General features: G+C 39.8%; 1 protein-coding gene and 1 long non-coding RNA gene across 2 annotated transcripts in view; both read left to right on the top strand.

Annotated features, from left to right (window-relative positions):
* LOC111477983 overlaps positions 1–5432 on the top strand; it is a 15737-nt gene extending 10305 nt beyond the window's left edge. The window contains exons 3-4 of the long non-coding RNA XR_002717378.1: positions 4272–4336; positions 5325–5432. This is a non-coding gene — a long non-coding RNA (uncharacterized LOC111477983). The remainder of the gene's footprint in view (positions 1–4271; positions 4337–5324) is intronic.
* A 1696-nt stretch (positions 5433–7128) lies between these two features.
* On the top strand, positions 7129–9305 carry LOC111477982 (lycopene beta cyclase, chloroplastic/chromoplastic-like). The gene has a single exon (XM_023122021.1). It carries the CDS (start codon positions 7569–7571, stop codon positions 9060–9062), a length of 1494 nt encoding a protein of 497 aa, XP_022977789.1. The 5' UTR covers positions 7129–7568; the 3' UTR covers positions 9063–9305.
* The last annotated feature ends 2766 nt before the right edge of the window (positions 9306–12071 follow it).

Here is a 12071-nt window from a genome sequence, read left to right as displayed (position 1 = left end):
CCCCCCCCCCCCCCCCCCCCAGGGGACTGTCATGGACTTAAGAGGTACTCAGCACACCCCTAGGCTAGATACCATGTAGTCTCAGATAGCGATGCAGAGGTAGCGCCTCATAGAGAGATGTCGATCATGTCAGCTTAACATAAGGACCCTTAAGTATCAAATGAAAGGATAGAGAACCAACCCTTAAGTATCAAATGAAAGGACAAAGAACCAACCCTTAAGTATCAAATGAAAGGACAGAGAACCAGTGAAGCTCCATAGAGCAAGTCCTAAGGGGCAGACTCCAAAGGGACTAAGACCAGAACTAGACAGCCTAGAACCAATTAGAAGACGGTGAGAATTCTGTTAGGTGGCTTATAGAGTATAATTTTTATACTCATCCCATTTTCCTTTTTTTTTTCCTCAAGTGTTTGCAGGCTGCCAGTCGAGGTAGAGGAGCATCCGAGAGCTATACGGTCACAGAGGGGGTCGTTCTGGAGCGTCAGTCTCTTTTCGGTCTTTTTGAGTCTTTTCTAAACTTTCTTTATATTTGTATGTTCTCTTGTTTGGTAAATCTTCTCCTATTTTGATTTTATTGGATTTTCTTTTTTTTTTTTTATCTTTTACTCTTTTTTTCTCTTTCTTTTGTTTGTTTTCGATTTCGTCTTTTAGGTTACGGTCTGAGTTTCGAAACCTCGAAAATCGGGTCATGACACGTTCCCTATTAGAAAGTCCATCTTGTTTCATATGTAACTCAAATTCATAAACTTAATTTAACTTAAATCGAGAAATTTAACCTTACACAAATCTTAATTGCCTTAAATGAGGTCAAATTTAGCTTCCTGATGGTGAATGGTGGAGAATAGTTTATTTTTCCTTTATCGAGTCGACGGACTGATTTTGGAACATAACGCCCCTAATTTTCTAAACCTAATTAGTGACGTCACCCATCATCATAAATGACCTTCGAAAACAAAATCCAAAACCTTCAATAAAAGAAAGTCTTTGCAAAAATCCAAAACAAACCTATCTCTAGAAATAAAACCATCTGTAATTCAATTCAAAACAAATCTAAATAAAACAATGTTCAATGCTTTAACCTAAATCAGTCAAATAAACATAAACTATTAAAAATGTCCCTCGTCCACTTCCATGGTGTCCTCAACTCCACTGTCAACCGTACATTGGTGCCTTACTTTTACCTGAAAAATGTAGGTAGCACGTGGCTTGAGTAAGTAAGTCACCCACGGTTGGAGTTATAAATGCAAACACATGCAACGTAAGAGCGGGATCTAACTTTTCATAAACTTTACATGGCCTTGAGTGCTTTTCTGTTCCGGATAGGGTTGGATGTGTGGTACTTCTTCACACACGGCCCATGTACGCACACATGAACCCACCAAACAGGCTCGTATACGTACCTCATGGGCCTGGCTTGGTCGGGCACAACGAATTACACGTCGTCGGACACCACAGAACAGAAAAGGGCAGCATGATATCATGGCGAACATTAATATCGTATTTCATTCTTTCGTAACATAAAAGGAAAGTATCCCGATGCAAGTGACATACATATATGCATAAGGTCCCTTAACATACCAAATATGACATTACATAAGCATTGCTAACATCACATAAACGTTTCTTGCATTACATGACATATCACATAACTTATATTATATGGCATATTCCATAACATGAAAATACATTTCAGTTCCATAAGCATTTCATGACATGACTCGATAATACTACGTGTATACATGACACCAGTCAACATTTTCATGGCATATAATACTAGCAGATCCAACATAACTTTTCATAGCTTAAACAATCAACAGTCAACATAATCCATAACTTTTCATAGCGTAAACAGTCAACATAATCCATACATCACATAATCATATTATATAAGATATGGTGAATGTAGGGGCCAAAGGGAACGCACCATCATACATCACACGATAAGCTAACTCCAACCGTAAGGTCACTTACCTCGATGGTCTTGGCCGAAGTCACTCACAACAAGCTAAAACCTAGAAATTGATATATTGTGGGTACCGAGCCGCTAAGTCGAGCCATCGAGCAACCGTCGGACGAGCCGAGGAGAGAAGGAGCCGAGCTGACCTCGTCACATGCGAGTCGAGCCTTGAGTACGCGTGAGAAGCTGGGAAAGCGCACTACAGGCGTGCGTCTGCTGGATTGGTGTTGGGCCAAAACGAACGCACCCCGCGTTCGTCTGTGGGTTGGGTCAGAGGCCGAACGTGAAACCCGACCCGAATTTGACCCATCGTCTTCCTTACCCGCCAGACAACGAAACCCTAATCGATGAAGCCGCCTTCTCTGCTTCCGGTTCCGACAACAATCGCGCAGCGCCTTCGACGGTCACAGCGCACCTTTTTAGATTCCGACGATCTGCCTTCTTCGACGCGGCGATCCTACATCAATGCTTACTTCCACTCAATTCTCCCTCCGAATTAGAAACCTTCCATTAAGGTAATAATTTTATTGTAAGAATAAATGCCTAGCCTAATATCTTTTCATTTTTTCAGCAAAAATAAAATCTCAAACATAAAATCTAAAAAACTAAAATATGAATCCTTCAGGTATGACATGTGGCACCACCAGAAGTTGACTTGTGTGTAGATCCAGTCGGGTTGAGATGCGGGTCGTTGTAGGCTTGCGGGTCGTCGTGGGCTGCTACAGGTCTTTCATTACCATTGTGCATCTTCAAAACTACGCCCTTAGTGATTTTGTTTAGTTCGTACAAGGCTTTTCTTAGTCTACATACTTTACCTCTCAAGCTTTTGAATCTTGGAGAAATGGTCATGTAGGTTTCTTTATGTACATCATAAAAGAGTGCATTCTTCCCATCAACTGTTAGAGTTACTAATTTAAGTTGGCAGCCTATTATCACGGTGTTCACCTTTGCAACTCAGACAAATGTGTCCTTGTAATCTATATCGTTTGTCATGAGTGCATCCTTTAGTTAGCTAACATTTCCTTATACCTTTCCAACATTCCACCAAGTCTTGTACTTCACCAAACAAAAATCTACTTTCACCCAACTATTAGACAAGAAAAAAAAGGGTCATATGAGTTAATTAGTTGAAAATGTAAACCGAGCACTTGTACAAATTTAAAATGCAAGGGTGCCTTTTAAGGTGATTTGAGTTTTGGAAGTAGCAAAATGTAGAAACTTCCCTATCTTGACATTAATTATAAAGTATAATTAGAGCTAAGATCGAGAACAACGGCAAGTATTGGAATTCTAAGTTGATTTAAAATTATTGAGTTATGGCGAAGATGATGTATTACGATCTTGTTCAAAGTTATGAAACCACTATTTGAGATTGAGGATGGAGGAAGATTCATAGTGGTTCAAACATAGAAATTACACGGGATAAATTAGATGTTGTACCCATGATAATCAACCTGAAACCCTACATGTAATACTCGAAGAAATAGAAATAGAAATAGAAAAAAAAAAGAAAAAAAAAAGGAAAAGTCAAGAGGGGAAAATAGGTCTCCAACTACTAAGGGGTCCAAATGAAACCCTATCAAGAGTAGAGAAATAGTAAGAGAAACGGTTAGGGAGAACCTAGAGTGAGGAGGAAGAATGAACAGCCGGAAGACTCACCGAAAACTACCGGCAGAGTCTATTCTGATCAAAATCATGATGCAAGGAGCCTTTCTTGGAAGGGAAAAGAGGATGTGGGTGGCCGGAGTCCCATTTTTCATCAAGAAATCGAAAAAACCCGCGAGATAAGATCTTGAACGTTTTCTCATATCTTTGTGAATCAAGATTTGAAATCTTGATATATTCATCTACGAACAACTCTCTATAGGATCTTTGAAGAAGTTTGGCTAAAACCTCGATCCGAAGGCAGAAACCAGTGAATCGTCCAAGAACAAAGAGAGAAGAAACTTCGACAACCACGTCTCGACGGCGGGCGGTGAAATGCGACTGGGCAGGCAGGGGACACGTGCCGAGCGTCGGCCGGAGCTACACAGCTCCAGTGAGACAACAACACGTGTTGCCTTCAAACCCAAACCAGCTGTGGCCCACACAAGCGAACCGACCTGCTAACTCACCGACTCGCATGGGGCGCCTGGACTATGACTACGCAGAGAGCGCACACGCATGGTACTCGCAAGTAGATCTTCTCCAAGCACATGAGGACGTGTGGGAGCACATGAGGGTTAGTTCCGACCCGTCCGACTTCTGTCTGCTTAATTTTCATCCCGATTTCGATTCTAATCATGTTTTTATGTGAATAGGAACCTAATTTAAGGAAATCAGTATTTTTGGACACCTCACGGGCAAAAAAACGCTAGTGAAAAGGCACGCGTCAACCAGGTAAGTTACCACCCAGTATTTAGGAAGAAATACTTATAGGATTCGCGTAGATTGCATGCATGCTAATACCTTTGCCTTAGATTAGCTCTCCATGAATGAGTTTAGTCAGATTGATTGTTATGAGTGTATTGGGTGAATTATCTGACTGTTGTTTGTATGCTTTAAGTTTTTACCGTACGCTTGCATGCGTTTAATTTATGTTGAAATTGTGTATTCCGCGTTCTGGGTGCTTGATGGATGAGTTCGCCCCATTGAGCGCGAACTCCGTGTTTTGGGTGTTTGATGGAGGTCATCGTCCCATTGAGCCGGCATGCATAGTTTGCATGAACTATATATTATGATGTTAGAAGACGATTGCATGCACACTCTGTTCTTTTCTAGGACTCATTTCTATGATAAGCCTAGGGAACTACTTTTAGGAGCGATATGTCGCTCTAGCCAGACTTAACTTTTCCCTAGGAACTTAGCGGATTACCACGGAAACAAGGTACCTCAGGAGTGTTCATAGATTGCTAGTGTGAGAACGGTATCTATAGCTTTGTAGGAGGACCAAGGGTTCCTGACCAATTCTTACTGCTCTTAGCCATTTCGCATGGGAAATGTGTCCCCAAGTCGTACAGCCCATTAGCTGCATGGGAACGGGTTGGGTCGCGCCCCCCATAGGGGGACTATATGGGCTTAGGGGTATTCAAAACACCCCTAGGCTAGATACCATGTAGTCCCAGATAGTCATGTAAAGGTAACATCTCATAGAGAGTCACCAACCATATCAGCTTGGCGTAAGGAACCTCTAAGTGTCTAATGAAAGGACGATGAATCGATGAAACCCAAGGGGCAAGCTCCAAGGGACTAAGATTAGAACCATATGTCCTAGAATCGAATTAGGAGACCGTGGGAACTTGTTAAGTTAGGATGCGAAGAGAGTCTACAAGTAGGTGGCTTACTGAGTATAATTTTTATACTCATTCAATTTTACCTTTTTTGTTAGGTGCCGGTCGAGGTGGAGGAGCGTTCAAGAGCTGTGCGGTCATAGAGGGGGTCATTCTGGAGCGTCAGCCCCTTTTCGGTCTTTTGGAGTCTTTTACAAATTCCTTTTATATTTGTATTGTATTTCCTTTTTGTAAATCTAAATCTCTTTTCAAATATTTGAAAATTATAGTAAGCTTTCTTCCATTTTAATTTTACTAGATTTTCATCTTTTTATTTTACTTTTACACTAAGCAAATTCCTTTTTACCCTAAGCAAATTCCTTTTATATTTGTATTGTATTTCACATTTGAATATTTAAAAATTACACTCAGCTTTCTTTTTCTTAAATTTTATATATAGCCTTAACATGCCATATTATACATAGTATTATAATTTAATAAGAGCGAAGTTCATTTGTGAGTTATTTTAATGATTCTCAAGCAAAACACTCCGTATAAGTCTTTAACTCACCGTTATTACTTAATTCTTCCATATTCCTTTAATCCCACTTGACTGGTTCACATAATCCATGTGATGACTCCAAATTTTCTTTGGTAGACTCTTTGGAGTGTATAGTTTCTGAAACCATCAAGAAATTTATGAGAATCAGTATAGGAGGTTAATTTTAAGGAAATCCAAGAGGGAGTCAGATTTTTGATTGATGTTGCTGGTTCAGTTGAATTGGTCACATCATCGTTTTCTTCCTCATAAAGGAAGAAGACGAACATGCCACATGCCTCCTTATAGAGGGTACACGTGCAATGTAGCTCGAGTTACAACTCATCAAAGTTGATTAAAAATCATGTTTCTCACTTGAGCAAACCCCTCGACTCATAAAAAATGTTCAACTTAACCTAAAGCAAATGGAATGACTAATTTTGAATGAGAGGGAGAAATTCAAGTTTATCCCCAAATCTTATCCAAACTACAAATTGATTCTAAGAAACATATATTGGGCTCAGGTAACGCTGTGCTCTGTGAAACCAAGCTTACACGATTTCCTTCGACTCTAAGGACCATGACCCAAGGATCTTCGCCTAAGTCCCAAGACCCTAACTAACAGGCTAAGCCAACCCTCCAACCATTTTATTGCCCACACATGGTTTACAAGCTCACGTTACTAAGCTCTATGTTCAATTCATTCGTCAACCAACTTATAAAAACTACATATAATATCAAAACTATCAATGTGGAATTCTTGTAGTTGAGAACAGGCTCTCAATCTCACCTCTTCAAACAATCTTTGATGTCTCATATTTTAATATTTTATATATAACTATAAGATACATGAGTTATTAAGTCAGACTTTAGACGCCTTAGTGTTTTCTAGCGAGCACATTAGATTTGATCCTTAAGATGAAGGAGTTGATCCATGTGACGATATATTGATTAACATGAATTGATTAAAGAACATGTATTGGTCCCGAACAAAGGTTCCTTAAAGTACGAGTCAATAAGGTTAATATTTCAAAGAATTTTTTCAAGTTTGACATGGTAATTTTGAGTTATTGTGATATCTTTGGACTCATTAATGCCCAATAACTGATGTGGTTTTTATGATCCAAATCTTCAAAGGGGGTTTCTAGACTTGTTTACAGTAGTGTGTATAGGTTCACCCCGAGACTAAAGGGAATAGCATAATGAGCCCTTGAGCTAGTGTTGATGGTCTTTATGTAACAAGTTGTGAGCGAAAAAATCAAATGGTAGAAGAGAAATTACGTTGAAAATTTTGAGTATATCATGAAACTAGAACACCCACCATTGTGATATTTGAAGGAGTGGAGAAAGCAAATTGAGCGAGCCATAGTCACTCTCACGTCGCTGTCAGTTATCACCACCATTAATTAGCGAGAACATGGATTCATCCATGCCAGAGGACACTGCCAAATTCCCAATCTCCCTTCAATTCCCCAACGCCCATCTCTTGGAATAGAGCGGCCGGCAACATCAGTTCGTCAAAATTGGACTGGCCATAAGCGCTCCACATCGTTCTAGCAAATGGAGCTCCATCAAGTCCTCAGGTTGGCCTCCAAACACACGCCTCTTCATGTTTTGAACCGCGATTTCAATTGAACTTATCTTGTCGAGTTTTGGGGGTTTTCATGAAAAATTGAGCTACCGCTTTTCGATTCTTCGTTTGTTGAGATTTCTGGATATTGTGTCTTTTGTGGGAATTTCATTTTCGAATTTGCTGAAAATTCTGTTTGTGTTGCTCTGTGTTAGTATATATCATTAGTTTAGGGTTTGGGAATTTTGTTAATCCATGGATACTTTGCTTAAAATCAATAACAAATATGGTTTTCTGCAACAATCTCATGGAGTTTCGGAGAAATTGAGGGGTGGTGTTAGGAGTACGAAGATTCAGAGTCGGGAGTTTGGATTTGGCCATAGGAAGGGTCGTGTGAAATGGAGGAATAGTGCTCTTTTGGAGCTTGTTCCTGAAACCAAGAAGGAGAATCTTGAGTTTGAACTTCCTATGTATGATCCTTCAAAGGGCCTTGTCGTGGATCTTGCTGTTGTGGGAGGTGGCCCTGCAGGGCTTGCTGTTGCACAGCAGGTTTCAGAGGCAGGGCTTTCTGTTTGTGCAATTGATCCATCTCCCAAGTTGATTTGGCCAAACAATTATGGGGTTTGGGTGGATGAATTCGAGGCGATGGATTTGCTCGATTGCCTCGACACGACGTGGTCCGGTGCTGTTGTGTTCACGAATGAACAATCAACGAAAGATCTTGCTCGACCTTATGGGAGGGTTAATCGAAAACAGCTGAAGTCGAAAATGTTGCAGAAATGTATTTCTAATGGTGTTAAGTTTCATGAAGCTAAGGTTATTAAAGTTATACATGAGGAATTCAAATCCTTGTTGATTTGCAATGATGGTGTTACCATTCAAGCTGCTGTTGTTCTTGATGCTACTGGCTTCTCTCGATGCCTTGTTCAGTATAATAAGCCTTATAATCCGGGCTACCAAGTAGCTTATGGAATTTTAGCTGAGGTCGAGGAACATCCGTTCGACGTCGACAAGATGGTGTTTATGGATTGGAGGGATTCGCATCTGGATAACAACATGATTTTAAAGGAGAGAAATAGCAAAATTCCTACATTTCTCTATGCGATGCCCTTTTCATCTAATCGGATATTTCTGGAAGAAACTTCTTTGGTAGCTCGACCGGGACTACAAATGAGCGATATCCAGGAAAGAATGGAGTCGAGATTGAAGCACTTGGGAATAAAAGTGAAGAGCATTGAAGAGGATGAGCGTTGTGTCATTCCAATGGGTGGTCCGTTGCCTGTTCTACCTCAAAGAGTTGTCGGAATTGGTGGAACGGCAGGGATGGTGCACCCTTCGACTGGATATATGGTAGCAAGAACTCTTGCAGCAGCACCTATCGTTGCTAGTGCAATCGTTCGGCTCCTTGGTTCGGATGGACGTTTCAGGGGAGATGAGATATCGTCTGAAGTTTGGAAAGATCTATGGCCCATCGAAAGGAGGAGGCAGAGGGAGTTTTTCTGTTTTGGGATGGATATTTTGTTGAAGCTTGATCTAAAAGGTACAAGAAGGTTTTTTGATGCGTTTTTTGATCTCGAACCTCGCTATTGGCATGGATTCTTGTCATCACGACTGTTTCTTCCCGAGCTTATACTCTTTGGGCTTTCGTTATTCTCTAACGCATCTAATGCCTCTAGGCTTGAAATCATGGCAAAGGGAACTCCGTCTTTGGTAAACATGATTGGAAATCTGGTAAAGGATAGAGAGTAAGATGAATATAGAGTTATCGTGTTGTAAGCTAATCATCATACTGCATCATCACATTGTTCATAAGATTATGAGTTAGCTATAGCTTATGACCATTTATATCTTTACCATGTTATTCTCAGTTCACACCTGTCAGCCAATATACATATGATATCTGCTTAGATCATATCGTTTTATGCACGTTGTGATATCTTCATTATGTTTGGTCGATAGCCGGGTGAGGAATTGCTATCTTTGTTCGTTCCATTTGATGCACCATTCATTTTTGGTACAATTTTTCTGAAATGCATGGGGTTAAGTAATGTAATGGAGATAAAATGATGGGAGATGGCTCGTAATCGTATGGAGATTGCTTTTGTGTGAAGTTTCCTTGATATTGGTGCAGCTGTTCCACAGAAGTCTATCATGGCATCCTTACAAAGCATTCTTGTAGTATGTATCTGAAATGTTCTTGCTCTACCAATACTGTACAGATTCATGGTGAAGAACAGGTGCAGAAATGAAATAATGAATCAGTCATTTGAGTCGAGTTCTCTCTAGAAGTTGTGTCAAAATTCTGGGTAATCTTTTAAATGTATTACAATCAGCTACTCCTGTTTACTGGGTGTTTCGTCTAGATATAGTACAAGGTTGTGGAGCTTCATGCTGAATTAGATGCACTCTCGTTCATGTTTAGGAGGAGAGACTCGTTTGGATCATCTTTGGTTTGTAAGCCCAAGTCCACCGCTAGCAGATATTGTCATCTTTGGACTTCCCCTCAAGTTTTTTAAACATGTTTGCTAAGGAGAAGTTTCTACACCGAATGTTTCGTTTTTCTCCACAACCGATGTGAGATCTCACAATTCACCCCCCTTCATGGTCCAACGTTCTTTCTGGCACTCGTTTCCTTTTCCAATTAATGTGGGACCTTCTAATTCACCCATCTTTGGTGCCCAACGTCCTTGTTGATACAATGCCTCGTGTCCACCCCCTTTGAGGCTCTGCCTCCTCACTGGCACGTTGCCTGATGTTTGGTTTTGATACCATTTGTAACAGCCCAAATCTATTGCTAGAAGATATTGTCCTCTTTGGGTTTCCTCTCCAAGTTTTTAAAACGCGTCTGCAAGGGAGGTTTCCACATCTTTATAAAGAATGTTTCGTTCTCACACCCTTATAAAAAATGTTTCCTTCTCCTTTTCAACTAATGTGGGATCTCACATGCTTAAACTTCAACATTGTATTTAGTTTTGCAAGACAACATTATATTATGTACATAAGGCAAGATCCCTAACTGTTTTAGATAGTTAATAGAGTAGGTAAGACTATTATTAACTAGCTAGTTATCATAGAGATATTAATAAAAATCATGTGTAACCCATTATTGATTAGCTTTCAATTTCTTAGACACAAAGATAGTAGGGAGAGATAATCGAGGAATTCGGCCCCATTCGACTTTTCGAAAGGTGAAGTTCTTGTGGGAAAATGCCTTGTGTAGTGGGTGTAACAACTCAAGCCTACCGCTAATAGATATTATCCATTTTGACTTGTTACATATCATCGTGAACCTCATGGTTTTGAAACGCGTCTACTAGGGAGAGGTTTCCACACCCTTGTAAGGAATGATTTATTCCCCTCTCCAACTGATGTGGGATCTTACAATCCACTCATCTTGATGGTCTAGTGTCCTCACTGGCACATCCCTGGTATTTAGCTCTGATACCATTTGTACCAGCCTAAGCCAACTGCTAACATATATTATCTACTTTGGTCCATTATGTATCACGGTCAGCTTCACGGTTTAAAACACATCTACTAGGGAGATATGTCCAAACTCTTATAAGGAATGTTTCGTTCTTCTTTTCAACCGATATGAGATCTCACAGTGAGACTTGTAGGTTGAGAGGAATAATAAGATCTTAAGAGGGGTCGAGAGAACCCCAATGATTTTTTCATCTCTTGTTAGGTTCTATGCTTCTCTTGGAACGTTTTTTTACGAAAATGTTTCGTAATCAGCATTTAGATATTAATTTACTTAGTTTAGGCTCGTTTCTTTTGTGGGCTTGGTTTCTTCTGGATACCCCATGTATTCAAGTACGATTCGTTAATTAAAAGATGAATAGTAACCTAATTCGAGTATGAAAAGCAAGTATCCATGCAAAAAGTTAGGTCACACACATGATTTTTCCCATGGGTCCTACCAACCCATTTGCATCAATAAAATACACAGAACTCTCCAAACTTGTTTTCATGGAAGACACCATCACATGGCCTAAAATCCACTTTCCTCTTTCCTTTCTTCAAAAAAAAGCCTTCAATATAAACCACATACAAATAGGAAATGTTATTTTTAAGAACCCACCAAACAAAAAAAAGAAAAAATCTCTTCAAACCCTTCTTAGGGTCTCGAATCACGACCAACCACGTGTCGCAATTTTCTCCCTATAAATAAAAGGCTTGGACTCCATTCCCATTGCACACCAAAAAGTTTAGGAAGAAGGAAGAAAGTTTGAAACTTTTTAGAAACTCTGTTTTTTTTTTCTTTTGTTTGGAAAAAAAAAGTTAGGGTTTTTGAGGTTTGTGGTCTGCCATGGCTGGGCTCCAATACAACTTCTTCCCCACCGATCTCCTGTACCCGAAGCCGTCGTCGTCGTCTTCTTCTTCTTCTTCCTCGGAAGCCATTAATAGGGCAAGTGTGACCTTCAAACAACCTGTAAGAGGCAATCAAGATGAAGAAGATGATCATGGTGATGGACCCAAAAGCTTGAGCATTCAAAAGGCTGATAGATCACCCTTGATTCTCAAGCATCAAGTCAAGAATGATTCTTCAACTTTCTGAATATTCATCTCATGAATGATTCAATCATGGGCTCTCTTCAAAAAAGCTTTGTTTTTTTTTGGTTTTGGTTTTTGATCCTTAATGTTTATTGTTCTCCTATGAGTAATGAAAACTTGTACGTATATAAGCTTCACATTTTGGAGTAATTGCAAATTCATATTTCTATCAATATGAGTAATGAAACAAAAATGAAGATT

Source organism: Cucurbita maxima, unplaced genomic scaffold (genome assembly GCF_002738345.1).
Source record: "Cucurbita maxima cultivar Rimu unplaced genomic scaffold, Cmax_1.0 Cma_Scf00004, whole genome shotgun sequence".
Classification (NCBI taxonomy): Eukaryota; Viridiplantae; Streptophyta; class Magnoliopsida; order Cucurbitales; family Cucurbitaceae; genus Cucurbita; species Cucurbita maxima.
Note: the sequence above shows the minus strand (reverse complement) of the source record. Positions and strands in the feature narration are given on the sequence as shown.

What these genes read in the sequence shown, in the direction of transcription:
- LOC111477982 (XM_023122021.1), top strand. Translation starts at nt 7,569, where the DNA reads ATGGATACTTTGCTTAAAATCAATAACAAATATGGTTTTCTGCAACAA.